The 23,539-nt window shown below is 36.1% G+C and overlaps 1 protein-coding gene across 6 annotated transcripts in view; it reads right to left on the bottom strand.

Annotated features, from left to right (window-relative positions):
• Positions 1 to 23,539, bottom strand: part of IDE (insulin degrading enzyme) — a 97,742-nt gene that overhangs the window by 32,672 nt on the left and 41,531 nt on the right. For all 6 annotated transcript variants that reach the window (XM_074233363.1, XM_074233364.1, XM_074233365.1 and 3 more), the window contains 8 exons: positions 19,420 to 19,532; positions 18,592 to 18,754; positions 16,103 to 16,195; positions 15,209 to 15,300; positions 14,002 to 14,082; positions 11,517 to 11,620; positions 7,027 to 7,129; positions 3,634 to 3,756 (listed from right to left, as the gene is read on the bottom strand). In XM_074233363.1, the coding sequence (XP_074089464.1) occupies positions 3,634 to 3,756; positions 7,027 to 7,129; positions 11,517 to 11,620; positions 14,002 to 14,082; positions 15,209 to 15,300; positions 16,103 to 16,195; positions 18,592 to 18,754; positions 19,420 to 19,532 (872 nt within the window). The remainder of the gene's footprint in view (positions 1 to 3,633; positions 3,757 to 7,026; positions 7,130 to 11,516; positions 11,621 to 14,001; positions 14,083 to 15,208; positions 15,301 to 16,102; positions 16,196 to 18,591; positions 18,755 to 19,419; positions 19,533 to 23,539) is intronic.

Here is a 23,539-nt window from a genome sequence, read left to right as displayed (position 1 = left end):
CCTGAGTTCAAATCTGATGTCAGACACTTAATAATTACCTAGCTGTGTGACCTTTGGCAAGTCAGTTAACCCCACTGCAAAAAAACTAAAAAAAAAAAAACAAAACAAAAAACAAACCCAAAAAACCACACACAATAATTCCTTACTTTGACTTCACATTGCAAACAGTATCATTAGCATTTAATCAGCTTCACCTGTTCAGAACCTAGGTGCTATCAATAATTCTTTTCCTTTCTCCCAAGTCTCATTAAGTACTGATAAAAGTCTATCTCCCCAGTCTCTCCAAGACCCACTCCCTCTTGCCTATTCCCACCATCACTTCCTTAAGCCAGGTCCCCCTCCTCAGCACTCCCCTACTGCATCCTACTGCAATCTTGTTTTCCATCTTCCAAACCAACTTCCATATCATTATTAGATTTATCTTCCTTCAGTAAAAACTGAATCTATTCAAAAACTTTCATCCAGCAAATCATTCAAAAGAAATTTTCTACTGCCTACCAAGAAAGTTCCACTTGTTCTGCCTGGTTTTAAAAGCTAACTACAATCTAGTATAATTCCTTTATTTTAGTGAAGGCCTGTTTCCTAATTTGTAAAAATGAGTGAACTGGAATAAAGTTCTTAAGAAGAAAGGTCATATTTCATGTAAGGAAAAATGCTAACTCTAAACAATTTTAACATCCTAAAAGATAGCAGGTGATAACTAAGGGGGGAAAACATAGAAACGAGAGAAACTGGCATTGAACTGAAAGAACTCTGAATCACAGAATCCCCAACCCTAATTTCATGCAGCAACTCTAAACCAGGGACTCCTAACCTTTTCTGTGTCCCCTACTTCCTGCTATCTAGTGAAGTTATAGATTCCTCCCCTCCTCAGAACAGTATCTTTGAATTAATAAAATAAAATGGATGGGATTACAAATAAAGTAAATTGTATCAAAATAATTATAAAATTTTTTAAAAGTTTGTGGACCACAGGTTAAGAATTTTCATTTAAGAACATTCTTTCAAGGGGAGGTGGAGCCAAGATGGCGACAAGAGAGGATCTTCTCTTAGGTGCTCTCTCATAAAACTTCTAAACTAAGGACTCTAACTAAATTTTCCAGAGACAGAACCCACAGAGGGACCCAATGAGGCAGTTCTCCTACTCAAGGTAACTTAGAAAAGAGTAGAAAGGCTCTGGTCCACGGGATTGGAGGGGTGGCCCACCAAAGAGAAAGAACTTCAGCCTCCTGGGAGCCCTGGCTCACAGCAGTGGGGCAGTTTCCTGAGCTACAACCCCGGGGAAGCACCAGGCACAAATTGGGGGAACAGTGGGGGACCTCTGCCAGAGTGAGCACGTGAAGCCCAGCCCTCAGGCCACACAGCAAGCAGCATGGCCACCACAGTCCAGATCCAGGAACAGAAGCAGGCAGAGCAGGTAAGCAGGAGCCCCAGGGCTTGAGCCCATTGAACCTAGGGAAGGGAGTGAAGAGAGAGACTGCAGAGCTCTGCCCCTGGAACAGGACTCTGGGGTTCTGACCACATTCAGATCTTGATCGCAGTCTAGACCCCCCATAGAACAGCAGGGCCCCCCCACCTCAGCCCCATGGCAGAGGGGGGCACTTATGGTCATTCACAGACCAGGAGGGAGGACAGAACCTCACACACTGGCTGAATGTCCTCTTCCAGGGAAAAAGATGGACTTTCAATGAACCAGGGGAATTTCAAATGTTCCTGTTGGAATGGCCAGAGCTGAACAGAAGGTTTGATCTTCAGATACAGGACTCAGGTGAAGCATGGAGATTGGAGGAGAGGGGGAAAATATGAGGGACTTAATGATGATGAACTGTATATATTCCTGTATAGAAAAATGACACTGATAATACTCATATGAACCTTCTCAATTAACAGAGCAGGTAGGAGATTTTATAGATGAAGCACAGGAGAAAGCTGAATTTGAAGATAAAATATGGTGTAAAAATGGAGTCAATAGAAAAAAGGGAAATGTAATGGGAGAAAGAAAAAGGAGAGGAGGAATAGGTCAAGATATTTCATATAATAACATTTTTCTTTATTACAATGAGCTATTGCAATGATATGGAAGGGGGGGAAGGCAAGGGGGAATGAGGGAAACTTTGCTCTCATCAGAGGTGGCTAGGAGAGGAAACAGCATATATAATCAGTGGGGTACATATATACTCAATGGGGTACAGGCATCTGGAGTAAGAAGGGGGGGAGGACAGGGGGAAGGGGTGGTGATGTGAATGAAGGAGGAGAGGATGGACCATGGTGGGAGAGTGGTCAGATATAACGCATTTTCTTTTTTACTTCTTGCAAGGGACTGGGATTGGATGGCCTGTCCGGGACCATAGAGCCAGGTGGATGCTGGGCCTAAGGGGTGGTATGGGGGCTCGGGGAATCTTGGCCCCAGGGCCAGGGATCTGTCTGCTGTGCCACCCAGCTACCCTACAACAGAGTCAGTGAAAGGAGAGAGAAAATATAGCACATGGTAGTGGAGAAATACGAAAGGAGGGAGTTGCGATCAGCAATGGCAATGGTGGAAAAATATGGAAGTAACTTTTGTGATGGACTTACCGTAAAGAATGTGATCCACCTGCGACAGAGTTGGTGGTGTTGGAACACAGACTGAAGCACATTTTTATTATTATTATTGTTGTTGTTGTTGTTGTTATTATTATTGTTATTATTATTATTTTCGGGGTGCAGGGAAATGGGGCTGGGTGGCCTGCCTGGGGCCGCATACCAGGGTGATCGTTGGGTATCTGAGGCCGGATTCGGACCCGGATGCTCCTGGCTCAAAGGCCAGTGCTCTGTCTGCCACCTAGCGCCCCTACTATTATTACTATTTTATTTTATTTTGGGTCTTTTTTTCTTTCTTTTTTTTTTTTTGGTTTTTGCAGGGCAGTGGGGGTTGGGGTGGCTTGAATGTCACACAGCTGGGTGATTGCTGGATGTACGGGGGCTGGATATGGGCTTGGGTGCTCCTGGCTCCAGGGCTGGTGCTCCATCCACTGCGCCACCTGGCCATAACTACAATTATTACTATTAATTTTTTTATTTTAATTTTAATTTTTTTCTCTCCCCTTTACTTTATCACTCAAGTGAGTCTATATTTTTTGGGGGTATTTTGTTTACTTTTATTAATGTACAAAAAATTGTACAAAATGAGAATAAATATTAAATAAAAAAATTTAAAAAAGAACATTCTTTCAGATGGATGAGAATCTAGCTTACTTCAGAATATTTCAACAATGAGAAATGCAAATACTGATCTTAGTGAGCAATTCTATGGTTATACAAAATTTCCACATAATTTTTAAAATGTAAGCATAAACTCAATTTCCTTTTATTTAGTGATTACTGGAAAAATGGAAAACTCACTTTCTATACACAATTCAAGTAAAGTACTTAACATTTTTTCTCCTCTCTTTTCATCTTTCTTCAAAGAACTTATTTTTTAGCCTTTTATAAAGTTTTGTTGGCTTAATTATAAATTAGTTCTCACAATCTCTGAGATTACAGATACTATATGGGACACAACTCTGAATGCCAAGCTATCATCAAGAAAAATTATATTGTTTTCCTTAGATTGGACCCAGTACTGAAATTATTAGACACAAACTCCAATGGTACCTTAATAAGAGCAGGGTATGATGTTGCTTCTTTTTCTAGTGGCAAGATTTCAAAATTTGTAGGAATAAATTCATTCTTCGTGGGAAGTTTAAATTTTCCATTTAAGTCAGCATTTTTCCATTTCTAGAGTAAAAATGAGAACAAATTATATAGGTCCAAAAGTTCTTCAAATTTCTCCTCTGTAAAAAGGATTTTAGGCAATACTCTATCAAAGCATGTATATGATATTATTTACCACGAGATAAAGTACTACTACTAAAGACCTAATGATTTCATGCTGATCTGTTGATAAACAGTTACACCCTCCTCAACAACCCTTGTAACCAGATCCCTTCACTTGCTTTGTTTAAGAAATAATGGTAATGGAAAAAAATTCAGTTCAGTACCCATGAGAAATGACCATGATTCTTTAATTTCATAGTATAATATGGAACTAAACTAACCAGTCCCAGATCATTAATGTAAAATAAACCATTAATAAACTGTGTATGGTTAAAATAAAAGAAATATGTAGAGGGCAGGGAGCAGTCCAAGGACTAAATTCATCTACCAACTCACCTATCCACATTTTTAAAATTGACCATCTTTAGATATGGAAAGTTAGTTCTTTCCATTGATTCATGGTCAGTCTAGCTAGAATTTCTCTAACACATCAGCCTATATTCAAGACCTGGGGCAAACCACTTCTCCAACTTTCTACTCACAACTGGCCTTTTAAATAGTCACATAGAGGTAAGACTGAGGTTAATTAAGGCTGGGCTCCATACAAAGCTGGTGGATCATATTGAAATATGTACAAATTCTGATTCTAAGTTAGGATGTAGAGGTCTCTGCATCTCTTAGTTGAATCTGTATCACAACTAGTTTTGTTTCTAGTAAGTATGGTAATGCATTTTCTTCAAAACAACCCTATGACATAATATAAAATTCAAAGTATTACTACTCTAAGACAGAAATGTGTCTCAGAAAGGTTCAATGACTTCCTTGGCTATAAAATCAGTGGAGCTAGGATGAGAACTTGTGTCTTCTGACTCTCAAAGACCAGTGGTCCTACTGTATCATCCCAACGTCCAGTGTCTTTATAGATCAGGGTCCCCCTTCCAGTAAATAAGTATTTACACTAAAGATCATGCTCTTCCTCCTATGAGTTATAATTCTGATTTCATCTCACTTAAATACTTAAAGAATTTCATCACTAAAAACTCCCTTCTTCTAAGAGGAACAGAATTCTAATTTCACTGGCATAGGCAATTTCCTGTTAAGTACTTCCTCTAGCAATACCTGCTCTGAAATTTAATAGTCTTAGAGAGTGGTCTAGAACAACGAAAGGTTAAGTGATTTGTTCAAAGCCCGCAATTAGGCTGCATCAGAACCAGTCCTTGAATGCTGGGATAGGAGCAGCTGGGGTGTCCTAGTACATGGTCAGAAAATCTGACTTAAACCCTACCTCAGACACATGGTAGCTATGAGGTCCTGAGCAAGTCACTTAACTTCTGCCTGTCTCAGTTACTTCACTGAAAATATGAGAATAATAATAGCACCCCCTCCTAGGGTTGGACATGAAGACCAACTGAGACAAGATTTGTAAGGAACCTGGAATGCTGCAAATGATGTATGGACATTATCACAAGGTGGTCCCAAGCCCTATCATCCTCTGTCTGCTACACCACTCTGACCCTCTGGCTCTCTGATCACATTTACCAAATCAAGTCACAAGCACTCAGAGTTGTGGTGGCTGAAAATTTATGCCACAGCAATCAATTCCCCTTCACCCAAATAGGACTGTCTTGTCAGCAGGTAATAACAGCCTGAATCTCCATGAAGATTGAAGAGTGGGGACCAGGTAACATTTTACAAGTAATGATAAAACCACAGTAAGGTCTATAGAAACTGCCTAGTCCAAGTCTCTCAAGTTTATAAGATGAGGGGAGGAAAAAGGAGGCCCCCAAAAGGTGAAGAAAAACCTCTAAGAGCTAGAGTTGCCAGAGTTGGTACTGGTTCAGAGCTGCTGCTCCCAACTCCTCAGGCCAATGTTCCTTCTACTGCCAGCTGGACAATGCCAAAGAATTTGTTTTAAGAGTTATTATTAGTTTTACTGTTTTTAAAGAGACTATTCATATACCATGACCTATCTAAAATTATTTCAAGGGGAAAAATTATCCATAGTAAGCTTTACATACAATAACAAAAAAACCTATAAATGTCCTCATCTATCCTGACTAGGGAAGGTCTGATTAAATCTTGCAGAAACATAATGGATTATTCCTGTGCTAAGGGAGGAATAAATATGAGAAGAGTAACAAAGGCAAAAGAGTGAAGTAAATAGAATCAGAATATATACACACACACTGCAATATATATATATATATATATATATATATATATATATATACACACACACGCTAATTATATAAAAATAAATAAAATTAGATAAAAATTAAAAAATTAGAAAATATATAATAAAGCAAAATTAATCTCAGAAAAAGAAATAGAAAAGGGCATTTTTTGGTTACAATTTAATCTTTAAAATTCTTGAATAATTTAGAGTTTAGGATTATTATGAAGAATCACATTTCATTAAGCTTGCTTCTATTTATTCTGGATTTTACATGTTAATGACTACTATTTAGAGATAAAATTTTGCTAAAAGTTTATTTTAAATTATTAAGTCTTTAGCTCACACATTACCACCAAAAGGGAGAGAGAGTACCAGAACATGAGGTTTCAACTTTATGTAAATCTTGGATTGATGGATCTGACAGAATTGCTTCTGTCACAATAAAAAAAAAACTCTAGAGCTCCCATTCTGTAAATATGTGAAAAATGTAGAAATTGTCAAAGCACCCTAAAGATTTGCCTTTTTTTCAGATGGTATATGCCAGAAAGGGCAACTACACTGAAAAAAATCCTAAAAGCAATTTGCCTTTTTTCTTTTTCTTTTTTTAGTTTTTTTTTTTGCAAGGAAATGGGGTTAAGTGGCTCGCCCAAGGCCACACAGCTAGGTAATTATTAAGTGTCCGAGACCAGATTTGAACCCAGGTACTCCTGACTCCAGGGCCAGTGCTCTATCCACTGCGCCACCTAGCCGCCCCCAATTTGCCTTTTTTCAGATGGTATATGCCAGAAAAGGCAACTACATTGAAAAAAAATCCTAAAAACAATCTCTCTCCTCTATCCTCTTTTTCTTCTTCTCTACTGCCCTCCTCCTACAACCTATTAAGACTAGCACTTCCATTCTATCCTTGTGACTACCACCTTTTGTTATTGGGGGGGATGCATAGATCAAAACTGAACCCAAAAACTATAGCTTTTAAAAATGTTTCAAGTCCTGAAAGAAGAAAGAACTTTTTTCTTGCTTTATTTTAAACCTTCACTAATTTTTGTTAAGCTTACCTCAATGACCTCATCTGGTATAGCCTCCTGTTTGTATTGTGTTCCATACCATTCTTCTGTTTGATCTGTTTGTCCTTCAAAAGACTTGGAAACTATTGCAACCCTAAGGACAAAAATGAACAAAAAAAGGAACCTTATAAATCAACACAACCATGAGGAACTATTAGTTGATCTAGATACCAAAAAAATCCTGTTAGTACAAAAAAAAAAACCACCTAGTAGGATGCAGAAATGCTTTCAGACTCCAGGCCAAGTTGCAGTGGCTTTCACACTCCATGTATATGTTTCTTTCCTTATCTGAAGTAGTGGTGAATTTGATCTCCTCTACGCATAGTATACCTGCTATCAGAGGAATTATTAAGGTATGAAAAACTTCTTTTTGCTTTGAATGAAAGGATAAAAAAATTCCTAAATGAAAGGATAAAAAAATTCCTAAATGAAAGGATAAAACAATTCCTAAACTAGAACTGATGAAATAAGCAAGCATTTTTTGGAGTGCTAATTCTGTACTGAGCACTATGCTGGATGCTGAGACACTCTAGAATCAAAGATGAAAATGAAACAAGAAAGAAGGCAGGAACCAAGTTCCAAGGGGAACTAACTAATGTCAGGAAATTAATGAATAGTAGAAGGTAACATCTTAGAAAGAAGAATTTCTGTAAGTAAGAAATGAGGTTCTACTAATAAGGGATTGACTACTCTGAAGAAGCAGCAACATCAGAGGCGGTTAGGTGGCACAGTGGATAGAGCACTGACCCTGGAATCAGGAGTACCTGGGTTCAAATCCGGCCTCGGACACTTAATAATTACCTAACTGTGTGACCTTGGGCGAGCCACTTTACCCCATTTGCCTTGCAAAAAAACCTTAAAATAAACAAAAAAAAGCAGCAGCAACATCTCATGCTACACTTGGCTACCAAAGAGGGCTTTTGAGTACTAAAGGATGAGAAAAGTCATGTTACAGCATCCAGAAGGAAAAGATGCACAAGTAATGAGATTCCCTACTGGAGAATACAGAGCAGTTGTAGATAAACATGACAAATCAAAAAGAATACAGTTGTCCCTGAAGTAGGCTAAAGAGAACCTGCTCAGGCCCCAAAAAGCCACTAAATACCACCTGCTGGCAAATGGATCATTAATCAATAAGTAATACAGTCCAACGAAATTTGGAAAGCATCTCAAGAGACTGTAGTCCTTGGTAGAAATCTACCAAGGTGGTTATTTCCAACTAATCGTTTAGTTGGGGATTATGTCTTTGAAAAAAAAGAATGCACCTCAAGGAAGCAGAGGAAAATTAATCTATCAGATAATTCATAAACATGATTTTTTAAAAAAGGCTTAAAAATGGAGTTTAAAAGGGAAGGAGGAAAAGGACACAGATAAAACTATAAAAATCAGGTAATGGGGTGGCTAGGTGGCGCAGTGGATAAAGCACCAGCCCTGGAGTCAGGAGTACCTGGGTTCAGATCTGGTCTCAGACACTTAATAATTACTTAGCCGTGTGGCCTTGGGCAAGCCACTTAACCCCATTGCCTTGCAAAAATCTAAAATAAACAAACAAACAAACAAACGAACAAATAAATAAATAAATAAGTCAGTAATTATGAATGGAAAATTCACTAATTCAGTCAAAAAACAAGTGTTTATTATGTTCAAAGCATAGCTTTAAGTTCAGATTTTTCAAAGGACATGCATAGTAGATGGAAAGATAAACATGAAGACAAAAACAACCAAAAGTAACATAAACTAAAGGTTAAAGTCCTCCCTAAAGAAGATCAAGGGGAAAAAAAATACCAAAAAAATACCAAAATGGGCTTTAAATGAGCTATATTAATAGCAAAAAAGACAAGAAAAAGGTCTGATGCTTGAGAAGACACAGAAATAGAACACAGAACACAGAAAAGGAAAACACTATATTCTATTTTGCTTTTATCTTCTACAGTAAGAATAGTATTAAAATAGAAAAGTTTAGAATGAATTGAGAAGAATTCCAGTCTGTGATGGGATCTTGCCCGATCCCTGGAAGAACCCTTCCAATCATCACCTGAACTCTAGCTTTTATGCCAGATAGAAGATAAGCAGTTAGGTCACTGAGCTGGTGAGGTGGCACAGTGATTTAGAAGCAGAGAGTTCTCAAAGGGAGGACATTAGAGCCACACACCAGAGGAAGAAGTACCCTTCTGCTCTCCATTCCTTTTAATACCAATATTGGTATATGAGACACAGCAGTTTAGGCAGACTTGGATTCAAGAGGCACCTCTGATGCCTGCTGCCCAGCTGACCTTAAGGGCAAGTGACTTAACAGGATCACTGTTACATGTCAATTTGCATTGGCAGAAGGAGTTTCTCCTCTGGCATTACCTACACTAATGAAATCACAGCATCCATACTGGATTAAATATCAAATTAAAAGAAGACCTCCACAGGAAGATCAGTCAAATTTTCTAAACTTATCTAGCAAAAGGAATTATCTGATGCTATATTCAGTGTTATATAAGGACTATCCTTAATATTTATTAATACTGTTGAACTTCATGTACCAATGGATAAACCAAACAAGAAATTCTACTAAGTTTATTAACTTTATGATTACCTTTTGTACTCCACTAGGAAAAAATATATGTCCACTATAGTCCTATGATGAGACCTATTTTTTTTCTATACTAGCTTGCATTTAGTTTTAAAGTAAGGATATTTCCTCTTCTATATAAATTAACACTTCTAAAAGCTAAATATAGAATTTCATTTCTCAATGTGATTTAAACCCAAGATTCAATCAGTCATCAAAAACTGACAAAGCAAATTAAATTAATAATCCTTGAGTATGGGGTATAAGGTGATCTTTGGTCTTTGGAATTACCAAAACATGGTTCTAAGTATTTTTTTTTTGTTTCTGGTTTTTGGAAGGCTATGAGGTTAAGTGACTTCCCCAAGGTCCCACAGCTAGGTAATTAAGTGTCTGAGTCTGAATTTGAACTCGGGTCCTTCTAACTCCAGTTCCAGTGCTCTAACCACTGTACCACCTAGCTGCCCCTGGAAGTACTTTATAACTAAACTTCAGTAGTCTGGAGAGCACAGTCTGTGGCACAAGGTTGCATACATTTAGCACAGTCACAGATTTAACTGAGAATAACAATTAATAAAGCTTCCAGGTCAAACTGGGAAATTCATCAAGACAGCTGACATGTAAGTGCAAGACAATGGCAATGACATTCTGATCTTCATTGTGTTAATGTGGAATCATCATCTCTTTAGACCTCAGTTTCCTCATGAGTAAAATGAGAGAGGATAGATTAGATGAACTCTCACATCCAACAGTCTAAAATTCTAACATTAAATTAACACCTCCAACTGTTAGGGAGTTCTCCACTAAATTCCAGATTTCAGATTAAAGTAGAGTCAGTCCAAGGAGCAAATTAAAAAAGAAAAGTCTTCAAGAAAACTGAACTAGTTGTTGCAAAGTAAGTTTATTAAATATATTAAATGAAAGAAGCCAAGTCCTGCTGTTTGAGAAATTAGGTAATCAATCTTGTTACAAGTGTACATGAAGTCAATGTAGAAGGTGGGAGGCAAAGGTTATACGAATTCCAAAGGCAGGCCTTTCTACCAAAAGCAAGGAAGAAAAACAACTCATATATTACAAACTACTAACAAAGATTCAGTAAACACCAGTCAAAGTAGGAAATTTCACGAGGCACTAGGCATAAAAGATTTAAAGTTGTCACAGTCCTTACTCTAAAGAATTTATAAGGAGAAATGCAAAGACAGGATATGATGAAGACAGAGAAAGTGCTCTTAGAAAATCTGAGAAAGGGATTACTTTCAGCTGGAGTGGGGAAGAGAAGGAAGCAGGTAGACAGCATAGAAAAAGTAGTAGCTAAGTTGATTTTCTGGAAGGAAATGGAAAAAAGGAAGCCTTAACACAATAATTCATGGCCTTAATGATGAATGGCTTTGGGAAGAATCACCTCTCTGGACTTGACTTTCCTCAGCTGTAAAATAAAAAGTGACCGGTCTGGATAATTTCAGGTATCCAATGTTTCAAAATCCTATGATTCTACGATCCTTCTGACTCCAAAGTTCCCTGTTACACTGTTTTATGTGCCTCTATGACAGAATCATAAAGAAAAGGATAAATTATGATCTTTAATCTCTTTTTAAGAGGTTTCTCATATATACATATGAAACCTCTTATGTATATAAGAGGGATATAATGAAGTCTAGAAAGATTCTTACTAAAACAGAATTTTAAATGGGGATAAAGTGCTAATGACAGCTAAATTAAAATGTTAATAAAATATTATACCAATTTTTTTTTACCAATTTATTCCTAAATTTTGTTAATAAAGTTTTTATTGAATATTTGATACAAACTGGATCATATAAAAAGGTCATTAAAGACAACAAAGTTTCTTCTGATTAAATTATTTTGATTTTCATTTGTCTTCTAAAATGTAATTTATAATACTGTCATCTTTGAAATGACTTACCGAACATTTTCTGGTCTCAGTTTATCGAGAACCATCTCTATTAAATCAGGGCGAAATTCTTCTAGCAAATATTCTGCTGCAAGCACTTCTTCTAGGGGATAATACTTTTAAAATAAAAACACATATTAAGATATTAAATAGCCATATAGAGCTAAAAATACACATCAAATACATTCTTATTTCATTATATTAATTATATTTCCCCAATCCTAAATGCTTCCTTCTTCTTAACTTTCCTATCACTGCTAAAGGCATCTCCAATATCTTTATCAACTTGGCTAGAATCCTAGATGTCATCCTCTACTTTCCACTCTTTTACACCCTCAACCTCCTGAATATTTATTCTGTGACCCAGTACTGTTGTAATGTCTATCTTTGCAGGATCTCTTAGATTCAGCCCCTTTTCTTCTTTCACACTGCCAACATTCTGGTGTGGGTCCTAATGAATCAACTTCTGCCTGAAATATACTTCAGAAGTCTTTCTGCTTCCAGTTTTTCCCCATCTAATTCATCCTATACTCAGCTGTTAAATTGCTCTTCTAAAGTCCAGTTCTGACTGTGTCCCTCTCCTCTTCTCAAACTCCAGTGGTAGTCCATTACCTCCAGGGGCAAATACAAATGCCGTTGTACCTTGGCCCCTTCCTCCCTTCCTCCTCTCCTCTTGATGACCCCTCCATGTATTCTATGACCCAGCAACTTTGGCCTCCTGGAGTTTTCTCATCTCCTGACCCCTTTGCCATTCTCCTGTTTTTTCTCCCATGCCTCCTGGATTCCCTAAAGTCTCAGCTGAAAGCTCAGCTTCACAAGAAGAAACCTACCATTTATCCTGCTCAGAGAGACTGTTTGTGCAGGGCTATTTACAGGGTGTCTTTTCCCCTTTAGATGGTGAGCTCCTTGAGGGCAGAGACTATTTTTGCTGAGCACAGTACCTGATGCTAAGACAACTAAATAAATTCCTTGAACTGATTTGACTTTCATTAACTTTTTCTTCTAATTTTCTCTTCTTTGTCATAGTTTTGGATGTTTTTTTGAGTTAATACCATGAATTAGCCTGTTTTAAGGCAATATGTCATTTGTTTGAATACAAATGTGAGATAGACTAGTCACAGCTTGCTCTAGAAATAAAGGTTTGATGGTAAAACGCTGGCCCCTGCAGGACATTTTATAAATGACTAACTCAATTAGCAATAGACTCCCGGCCTCTACTGGGCACAAACTGCTCTGCCAGTAAGGCAGGACTTGATAGTCATGTGAATCTCCTCCTTAGGAGTAGGGGTGAGAATGGCCAAAGACTGAGCTAAATAAGCATATGGATAAAATCTTTTCAAGAATTCAAAGTCATGATCACAAATTGTATTTCAATAATTGGAACTAAATTTGGAGACGTAGGACCTTGATTCTAAATCTAGCTCTGAAAAATGGGCATGTCATTTACTGTCTCTAGGTCTCATTTCCCTCATCTGTAAAATGAGGGGATTTGACCCACAGAGTACTTAATCCAAAGCATTTTTCAAGATCAATAATAACAAAAATTACTGTACAAATTCAACTCCAATCTAGCTGTCTCCAAAATCCTAAAAGTTTCTTTCAAATCAATCACCTTGCTTTATTCTCCCCTCAGAGAAAACTGACAAAGGCTTTGCTAGGAAAATTACAAGTCTTATAAATGGTAAGTGCTCTCAAAAAGTTTCTGTTCTTTTTGGTGGATGGGACATGCATCTTTCTGAGAAAATGGACTTCCTGGGATAAGCAGCTGAGTATTTAATTGGTAGTTCTAGGGCACAAGAAGACACAGTTCCCAGGATGATGACTTAGGCCACCTGGCAATTGGGGAAGTTCATACCATCTCACTACTGGTCCACATAATACTGACAACATAGGAATCAAACCACATACATATTTTAGGATTTTTTTAAAACAAAAGCAAGGGATTTAATCTTAACTTTTTCAGATTATTTGTTTTTGGAATAGAAATTGGTCCAGAATCAGTGATTTCATTGATATAGGAAACTTTCAGATACAGGACTTCTTCAGACATTATAGTCAGTCCTTTCTCTATAATTTAATAGTTTCAGATGTCTAAAATATGGACAAATTAAATAGCCAGTTTCATATACTCATTATGCATTGAAGGTGAAAGGTGAACCTAAGGCTTCGAAGTTCCAAGGTCAGTTCTCATTCATTGGGCCCAGACTACCTCTGACATTTGTTTTAAATTAATTTTCATACAGAAAATAAGAAAAGTTGTATCCATAGTTAAAAAAAAAAAGTGGGAGGTAAATCACTTTTTTCTCAGAGAATCTTAGGTGAAGGGAGTTTTTAAAATTTACAACACCAAAGTTTAGTCACTCAAGTTTCATACCTCATAAATCTTTCCCATAAATTTTCCTAGATTATAGTATCAGAAATTAATGAAATCATCAAAATTAATATACTAAATAACCTCAAAATATCTTACACATAACTGTTTTTAAACATTACTTACATGCAGTATTCCTGCAATTTTAGATGTGTAACCTCTAGGTCTCTCTTTATCCTTAAACCTAAAAGCAACAGCATTCAAATCCTAAAACAGAAAATATATCCAATTAGGCACAGTAAATCAATTCTGATAGTCTGCAATACTGCAACAGTATTTTGGTTCTCATATATGAATACCTTGTAATTTTAGATTTTACCAATTTTCTGAGTAGCATCCTTTTTTTGTCTAAATTGATTTTATACAAATCTGAGGAAACATAGTCCAGAGACATAAACTCAAACGAGAAAATAACCTTTTACATTTCTGTAACAACTCTGCTCACCCTCATAGAACATAGAACAAAAAAAGCAAAACTAGGCAAAATTTGAATGAAAATTGATCTCTATTAAGCAAAAAAAGTGATGAGAAAACAGAATATTATGCAAAATGTGCCGTACCCCAAATCTGATCTTGGTGAGTCAAGAAAATAACACCAAAAAAAAAAAAAAAAAAAAAAAAAGGATCTTCCAACACAACTGTTAATGCCAAAGCTGACTCCAATGATCAAGAGTCTGCTTAGGTAAAGAAAATGTGCCTCATATTAAAATAAATGAATTTTATAAATTTTATTTATTTAAGTCAAAGTATCTTAAAAGAAACCCTCTAAAACATAGTCACACTTTTAAAGCATGACAGCCAGACTATTTCTAAGTATTATTTCTTAAAGTCATTCTTAATAATCTTAAAGCCACATTTTTTCCAAAAAAATTTTTAAGATAAAAATTTTGACATTAAAAAAAGCTACTCAACTTTGCTTATCTAAACATTTTTAACTTTTTCAATATAAGTTCCTGAAAGTTTACCAGTAATTTACTAAATACTTATTGAACAGAATAAGAGAATGATTGTATTTACCACTGATAATGAGACAATAGCCAGGGCAGAGCAGCACAAGGGATTGAGAGGTAACCAGATCAATAGAAGCTAGGTTTCTTCCAAGAAGGGGTTTTGGTTCCTTCTTTCCCCTTTGGAAGATTATAAGCTAAATGGGCCTCAGGCAACTAACAATAGGGAACTATAGCTATTCTACCACTATTTAAAATCAAAAAAATAAAACAATTTCAAATATCAGCTGGGTCAACTGATAAGTTTCAATCTAAATTAATTCACAAGTATTGATTGTAAAATATAGATAAGCTCCTTAAAAAAATATTTGGTGAAACAAATGTACCTTGCACTCTTGGAAAACCCATTCTTGAGGTCCTTCTGTACGTAACTTCTGAATGTATTGAAACATGTGCAAAATTATATCTTCAACATGTACTGGAAAAAAGGGGCACACTTAAAAACCGTTCAGTCCTTGTATCCTTCAAATCCGTGAGCCCACTCCTAAGGTAAAGTAAGGCAAGTAGAATATGGTCCCTCTTAGAAATGAAGTCCTCACCTCCCAGCGATTTGGTGGCATGGCCCAAGCTCTCCTGTGAGGTGGTATTCTGGGCCCGTGGAATCAATTAAGTTTCAAAGGAGATGCTACAGGAGCAACAGCCCCAGGAATACCAGCATAAGGAGACGAGAAGCAAAAGGGAAAGGAGTTAAGAACATGGGCTACATACCAGCCCCACTTCAGACTCGAAAGATAGGTGGGGTTAACATTTTCCAAGATGTCATAGATTTCATTTACAAAAATACCTATGACATGAAGGCCAAGTTATATGAGAAAATTAGAAATGTAAACTTGTAAAGAAATTTGAGAGCTTATAGATTTGCAATATAAATTATATTCATGGAATAAGAATGTAAAAGATAAACCATGAGAGATAAACTTTCCTCAAAAACAAAAAGCAAATGGTCCCTTTTTTATCTGATTCTTCTTCATAATATGTCTAATCTGAATGAATATATGCTTAACATAGTACATGTATAACCTATACTAGAGATTGCTTTCTGTCAGGGAGTGGGGGAGGGAAGGAAGAGAGAGAGAGAGAGAGAGAGAGAGGGAGGGAGAAAAATGTTAAACTTAAAATGTTACCAAAAAAATCATTGCTGAAAACTATCTCTGCTTGGTAATTGGAAAAATAAATAAAATATCCAAATACCAAAAAAAAGCAAATGGTGTAATACTTACAAAGTCCTTCCTCAGTCAAGTCCACATTAATGATGAAAAACATAAAACCTCTGGCTCCTTCTTTCTGACCTCCTACAAGAGTGTTTACCCAACCTGCAATGCACAAAGGGAAACAATGTGATCTTTTCTCCTGCTCCTTTCAATGCAGACAAATAACCATAACTATTGATATTACCATACATCATACATATATGGACAGAGGCATGCAGATTTGCATACTTGTAAATACATATCTATCCTCACTATATATATATATATAATTATATTTATATATTCATATATATATATATACTCACACACACATATAATTAATTTGCCCATGGTAGTCCTACCCTGTATTCAATACATGGCTTCTCTCTTCACCTTTCTCATAATCAAAACTTATTCATCTACCTTTCAAGGTGAACAAAAGAACAAAATAGGGTTAAATATTCCAAATCTAGATTCTACATACCTTCCTGCTTTCTCTGATCCTATGCTAAGCACTGTAAAATGGTACTCAATAGTCACATAAATAAGAATACTGACTAGAATCAATCAATCAAATCCAATACACACACACACACACACACACACACAAACAAATTCTACAAATTTATAGTCAGTGATAAAACTAGGGCCAAGCCAGTTGTGGATGATTCTGCTCATCCCTCACTCCATACACATAAAAATGATCTCACAACTTACTGACCTCACTGAAATAACATCTCATTTTATGTTTCATTGTTTATTTTCCATCTTCTTTACACTTCAAGATATGAGGAAAAAATAAAATCATGAATCCCTTCCGTAAGTTTAGCTACTAAACTCAATCAAGACAATAAAGAGAAAGCAAGGAGCCAAAAATACCCTCCTTCAGAATGTTGTAGATATGGTAAGATATAGTGGAATTGCCAATCAGTACAATCATTTTGAAAAGTAATTTGGAATTACTGTATGCAAATAAAGTAATTAAGATATTTATGATTTTTGAAAGAGAGATTTCACTAACAGGCTTATAACCCAAGGAAACGGATTAATAAGAAAAGTCACTATACACGTTAATTTATTTGTAGCAATACTTTTTGTGATGACAAGAGAATTTGAGGCAAGGTGGATGACCATTTATTGGGGAATAAGAACAAACAGTATGGTGCATGGACATAAAGGAATATTACTGGGTTGTAAGAAATGACAAACATGATGAACAGAGATAAGCATGAAAAGATCTGTATGAATAATGCATAGTAAATAAAGTAAGCAGAGTTGGAAAAACTAGACACAATGACTACAATATAAATGGTATCAATCAAAACACAATAAAAAAATGAATGTTGCAAAATGACACACAAAGCATGACTTGAAAGAAGAGAGATATAAGACACCCTCTGACTTTGTAGAGGTGGAAGTCCAGTATGGCAAACCACGTTTTCAAACATTAGTGATTTAGTTTTGCCAATTTTTTCTTTTTCTTTTGTCTTTAAAAAGATCATCTCAGAGCAGCTAGGTGGTGCAGTGGATAGAGCACCAGCCCTGGAGTTAAGAGAACCTGAGTTCAAATCTCACCTCAGACACTTAATAACTGCCTAGCTGTGTGACTTTGGGCAAATCACTTAAACCTATTGTTGTAAATAAATAAAAATAAAAAGATCATCTCTTAAAAGTATGGAGTGACTCTTGAGAGGAGAAGGGTAAGGAATACTGGAAAAAGGCATCAAATTGACATTTAAAAAAAAATCTACCAATTTCAAAGTCCTTATCTCAAATTTAAAGAAGAATTAAAGCAATCTCCATAGCAATCTTAGGGAACAACTGGCAGAATTAAGAACTGTGATGTTCTATCACTTGTACAAAAATATCCATAGCAATCCTGTTTGTGATGGCAAAGAATTGGAAATCAAGTAAATGTTCTTCAATTGAAGAATGGCTTAGCAAACTGTGGTATATGTATGTCATGGAACACTACTGTTCTATTGGAAACCAGGAGGGATAGGAATTCAGGGAAGCCTGGAGGGATTTGCATGAACTGATGCTGAGTGAGATGAGCGGAACCAGAAAAACACTGTACAACCTAACAGCAACATGGGGGCAATGATCAACCTTGATGGACTCGCTCATTCCAACAGTGCAACAATCAGAGACAATTTGGGGCTGTCTGCAATGAAGAATACCATCTGTATCCAGAGAAAGAACTGTGGAGTTTGAACAAAGACCAAGGACTATTAATTTTAATTTAGAAAAAAAACTGATATTGTCTGATCTTGCTATCTCTTATACTTTATGTTTCTTCCTTGAGGATATGATTCCTCTCTCATCACATTCAATTTGGATCAATGTATACCATGGAAACAATGTAGATACTGGCGGACTGACTTCTGTGGGGGAAGGGAGTAAGATTAGGGGAAAAATTGTAAAACTCAAAATAAATAAAATCTTTATAAAAAAAAGAAATGTGATGTTCTGACATGCTAGGAAATCAACATCCAGAAGTTGATTATCAAGTGACTTACCCTTTGATTTGAGTTCTGATAAGAGACTTCCAGGACCTTCATGTCCAATAAGATGACCAAGATAATGACCAGGATTTGATTTATAGTATTTCTGAAGATCAGGTATTGGAAATGTAACATATAGATTTCTAATGTCCTTAATGGGTACAACTTTGTAAAGTTGCTGAAAATAAACAAAGACATTAGGCTAGCAAAAACTCACTGAATTCTTTATTCATCAACTACAAGACTTTAAGATACTAAAACTTTGGGAGAAACTGAATTTTAGAAATAGATTTCTTGTTCAAATCAACTATAAATTAAATAAAATTAACAAGAATCACAGTTGTAGAATTTCTTTATATTTCAATTTACTTCATTAATCAAAAGGAGCATTGGACAAAGAGGTCTGGAGTCCTATAATCCCAGTTCTATCGCTTATACAAGGTATGTGACACTTTAGGTAAGTCCCTTAACTTTTGAGGGGGTCTTAGTTTACTATTTTGTAAAATGGGATAATAATATTTTTTACCATCTACCTCCTCAGGGCTGTTGTGATATCAAATGAGATTATGTAAGTGAAAGTATTTTATTATTGCAAAATGTTAAAAAAATTAAATTATTACTGTTAAGAAAGTTCAAATTTTTGGCACTGGAAAAGAACTACTACAATTTATTGAACTCTCTTCATGTTACACTCACTACAACTACATTTACTGCAGCATTGTATCAAATATATCCAAATTATGCCCTATAAATAACAGTACCAAAAAAAGGTAGTTTTCTTCTAATCTCCTCTAGCTAAGTCCCTATAATCTCATGTCTAGGGAAAAAACTATGTTTACTCACCCTAAGATGTTCTTCTTGGAAAGGATGTTCTGGAAATTCTGGTAATGGGACATTTTTGTTCTCTACTTCAGAAAATAACTTCACAACTAGCTCAGTCAACTCATCTAATGACTCTGCAGAAAATAAACCATTAGAAAATCATGCCATTAGACTTACACCTGGTATTTTTAGTATAAAAAAAAAAATCATGCAATATAAATCTCAGTCCTAACAAGAAATTATAAAGCAAAAGCACATGTGACAAGTTAAGTCCTCAAAATAATAGTAGATTCTAAAAAAACTTTTTTAGCCTAACAAACAAAAGGTGAGAGGAATACATAATTGAAGAGCAATACAAGAGTGCAGTACTGAACAAATAAGTTTGATATCAGCTGCTGAATAATTGAGATCTTTTCCCCAGATCAACCACAATTAAGAGGGCATGAACTGTGTGTAAAACAGCAACACTTGAAGAGCCTGTGAAATTATTACTTTGGTTATACCTGTAATTTGACAGCACCCACACTCCTTCAACATGAGCTTAGTACCTCATTAGCAAAAATAATTAAAGTAGGAAGTTACTAGACAAGATGACTCCTCCCTGAGCAAAGGGCCCCCCTCTCCTGTCCTTTTTCAGGGACACAGATCTTCTCATTAGCTGCTGCTACTCAGGCTGTCTTCTTTTGCATGCTAGTATTTTAACATCTTCATTTGCCATGCAACTGTTTTTTTACACCTCGTGTTAATTTCACTTTAAATTACCAAGATGATTTCAAGATATTTTTCCTTCCTCAACATACACCAAAAGTATTCATTTCTAAAGAACTGTAAGCTATACTTAAGATTAAAATGAACCAACTCTTAAAAATGGCAAGAGCCAACAAAACACGCTTTAATTAAAAAAAAAAGTATTTGGAATAAGAATAAGAAAGAGATAGACCTATTACTTGGGGAAGATGATATAGGGAGAATAAAAGAAAAACTCAAGTCCTATTATTGCTTCTGTCTCCTCTACCAGGAACAGTTTACAACTGGAATGGGTAATAACAAGCATGGTTAAGAGAGAATTCAAGTCCAAGACAGATTAGGAACCAGTTTAAGAACATTTAACTTTCTTAGCAGATTTAATTTTCTAGAGGTACAAATTCTGCATTTACAGATACTAGAGGGAAAAAAATTGTAGATGTGGCCTCTCAAAATTACTTCTACAAATCATATAGAAGAGATACTACCCAAAGGACAGGATAAAGGATAAAAATGAACTTGTAAATTTGAAGTAATATCTAAAAGTGTTGAAAAGCTGAATTTCAAAATTTTATAACTTTGATACCAACTACTATAAAAAATTTTAGTACTTGATAAAGGTCAGTAAAATCTAATAAGAATAAATCAAGTCATCTTATTTCATTTTTGCATCAGGACAATATGATTAAAAATACACTTAAATTTTACATATGAAATCTGAAAATTATTTCAGGTAATCTTTACTGTCAAGGTGGAGAAATATGGGCCAGGAGCCTGGTAACTGTAAAGACTAGTCTAAGACCTACAACATTTCAACAAGCAACTCTGGCAAGGAGGCAAGTCTGTAATGCAAGGTCATAACTTCTTCCCCTAATAGTTAAAAACAAGAGATGAGAGAATCAAAACCCCAAATTATTTCAAAAGGCCTAAATAATAAACCAAAATTAACGGGATAAAATTTAACAAGGATGAATCTAAGGTCCTATGTTTAGATATTTTTTAAAACAATAACAGTATGGGGGCAGGGCAGCTAGGTGATACAATGGATACAGCACTAGCTCTGGAGTCAGGAGGACCTGAGTTCAAATTTGACCTCAGATTCTTAACTTAATACTTAGACTCAGCCATGTGACCTTGAGTAAGTCACTTAACCCCATTGTTTTGCCAAAAAAAAAAACACAAAACTGTACTAAACCTGATAAGGAGAGTGAACAACCAAGTCCAAAGGTTTAACAAGTTTTATACATGAGCCAGAAATATGAAAAAGTTGCTAAAGCAGGCAGTTAGTAAGAAAGTCTGTGCTCTGAGAAGCTCAGTCTTAATAGATTAGATAATATAAAAACAACTATATACAAACAAGATATAAACAAGACAAATGAGAGATAATCAAGAATAAGAAGGCACTAGAATCAAGGGAAAACAGGAAAGGATTCTCATAAAAGATGAATTTTAGATGGAATTGGAAAGAATCTCAAAAACAGACAGGTGGTGTGAATAAGGAAGGAGAGAATTCTAGGCATGAGGAATAGACAGTGAAAATCTTCGAAGTCTGGAGATGAAGGATCTTGTTTTAGGAACAGCCAGGAGGTCAGATTCACTGGATCAGAGTAAGGAGGGAAGGGTCTGGATAGGAAGGTGAAAAAAGAATATAAAGGCAGGAAGTTGGAAAGTTATGGAGGGCTTTTAAAAGCTAAAAGAAGATTTTATATATGATCCTAGAAGTGATAAGGAAACACCTGAGTTGACCAAACAGAGGGGTAAAAATTGTTTTTTGAATATTAATTCTGTGCTTTTTGAATATTATTTTAACAGCTGAATGGGGGACAAACCGAAGCAAGGAAATCTGAGTCAGAAACACCAACCAAGCAGGCCACTGCAGTAGTTTAGGTGTGAGGTGATAAGGGACTATAGTGTGGGAAGAGATTAAGGGACATACATAAGTGATGTTATGAAAGACTTGGCCACAAAATCTGGGGAATGTGAGAGAGAGTGAGGAGTTGAGAATGATAGCTAGGGGGCAGCTAGGTGGCACAGTGAAGAGAGCACTGGCCCTGGAGTCAGGAGGTTCTGAATTCAAATCTAACCTAAGACACTTAATAATGACCTCTCTGTGTGTTCTTGGGCAAGTCACTTAAACCCAATGTCTTGAAAAAAAAAAGAAGGTTCTGAGGAGAATGATAGCTAAGTTGTAAGAGCCTAGGTGAGGAAGGGGAAAGTAGGGTCCTGAAAAAGACAGCTAAGTTCAGAAGAATGGAGGAAAAGAGAATGAGTTCAGTTTTGGACATATGAGCAAGAGATACTCCTCACAATAATCTGAATTTGGCATCAGTCTATAAGTTTTAGTCTTATAAAGTTGCCTAGGACACTGAGAGGCTAAATCCTCAATCACACAACTAAGACTAAGTTAGACACAAGATTTAAATCCATTCAAGTCTTCCTGACCCCCAAGGTTATCACTGGTTTCTCTAGTCTCCATGGAGTTACATGAATCTAAGCACAGTATTTAGAGGAGATAATAGAATAGATCTTATAAGATCAAACTATATTTAGAATATTTCATTCAGCTCTGAATGATATAGAGAAAGACACTAGAATGTGGCAAGAGACAGGAAGAGATATACTCTAAGAGGAATGGTTAAGTAAGCCATTAGCCCAGAAAAGAGAAGTCATGGTCTTCATACTCGAAAAACTTTTAAAAACTGATCCTCGATTTTTCACAAGAGGAAAAATGAGGCTGAGAATTATTCAGGTACTTGCCCAAGGTAAAACAAGCATGAAATGACAGAGCCAAGAAGTTTAATACAATAGTTATTCCATGTTGTTTCTACCAAAAAAGTCTTGGATACCAGAAAGGAAAAGACATTTTAAAAAAAACTCCATGTAAAGGTGGTGAAATGACTATCTCCACCATGGAAAGTGGGGAAGAACTGTTTTTCTCTTACTTCCTAAGCATATCATGTCAATGTTTATAGCCCTAATAGATAAATGAGCAAAAAATGTGCATCAATAGGAATCTCTTTCCTAATTCCTTTGAGTGGTATCCATAAGCCAGGGTCAATCATCATGAAGTCTATACCCACAAATATGAAAACCATAGCCTGACTAGCCAAAAGTAGTATTTTCACTGAGGGAAAAAACAGTGTTTGCATTAGACATATGCTATTTCTCTCAAATTTTGCATGGACATAAATAACTACAAATAACCTGGGCATATTTCATCCTGAATGCTGTCCACTTGTCTTTTTTTTTTTTGAATTTGCATGGCAGTAGAGTTAAGTGACTTACTCAGGGTCACATGGCTAAGTATTAAGTGTCTGAGGCCAAATTTGAATTCAGGTCCTCCTGACTCCAGGGCCAGTGCTCTATTCACTGCACCATCTAGCCACCCCTCTCCAGT

The sequence above is a fragment of the Macrotis lagotis genome, chromosome 4 (genome assembly GCF_037893015.1).
Source record: "Macrotis lagotis isolate mMagLag1 chromosome 4, bilby.v1.9.chrom.fasta, whole genome shotgun sequence".
Taxonomy (NCBI): domain Eukaryota; kingdom Metazoa; phylum Chordata; class Mammalia; order Peramelemorphia; family Peramelidae; genus Macrotis; species Macrotis lagotis.
The sequence above is the reverse complement of the archived record's forward strand: the minus strand, read 5'-3'. Positions and strand labels throughout refer to the sequence as shown.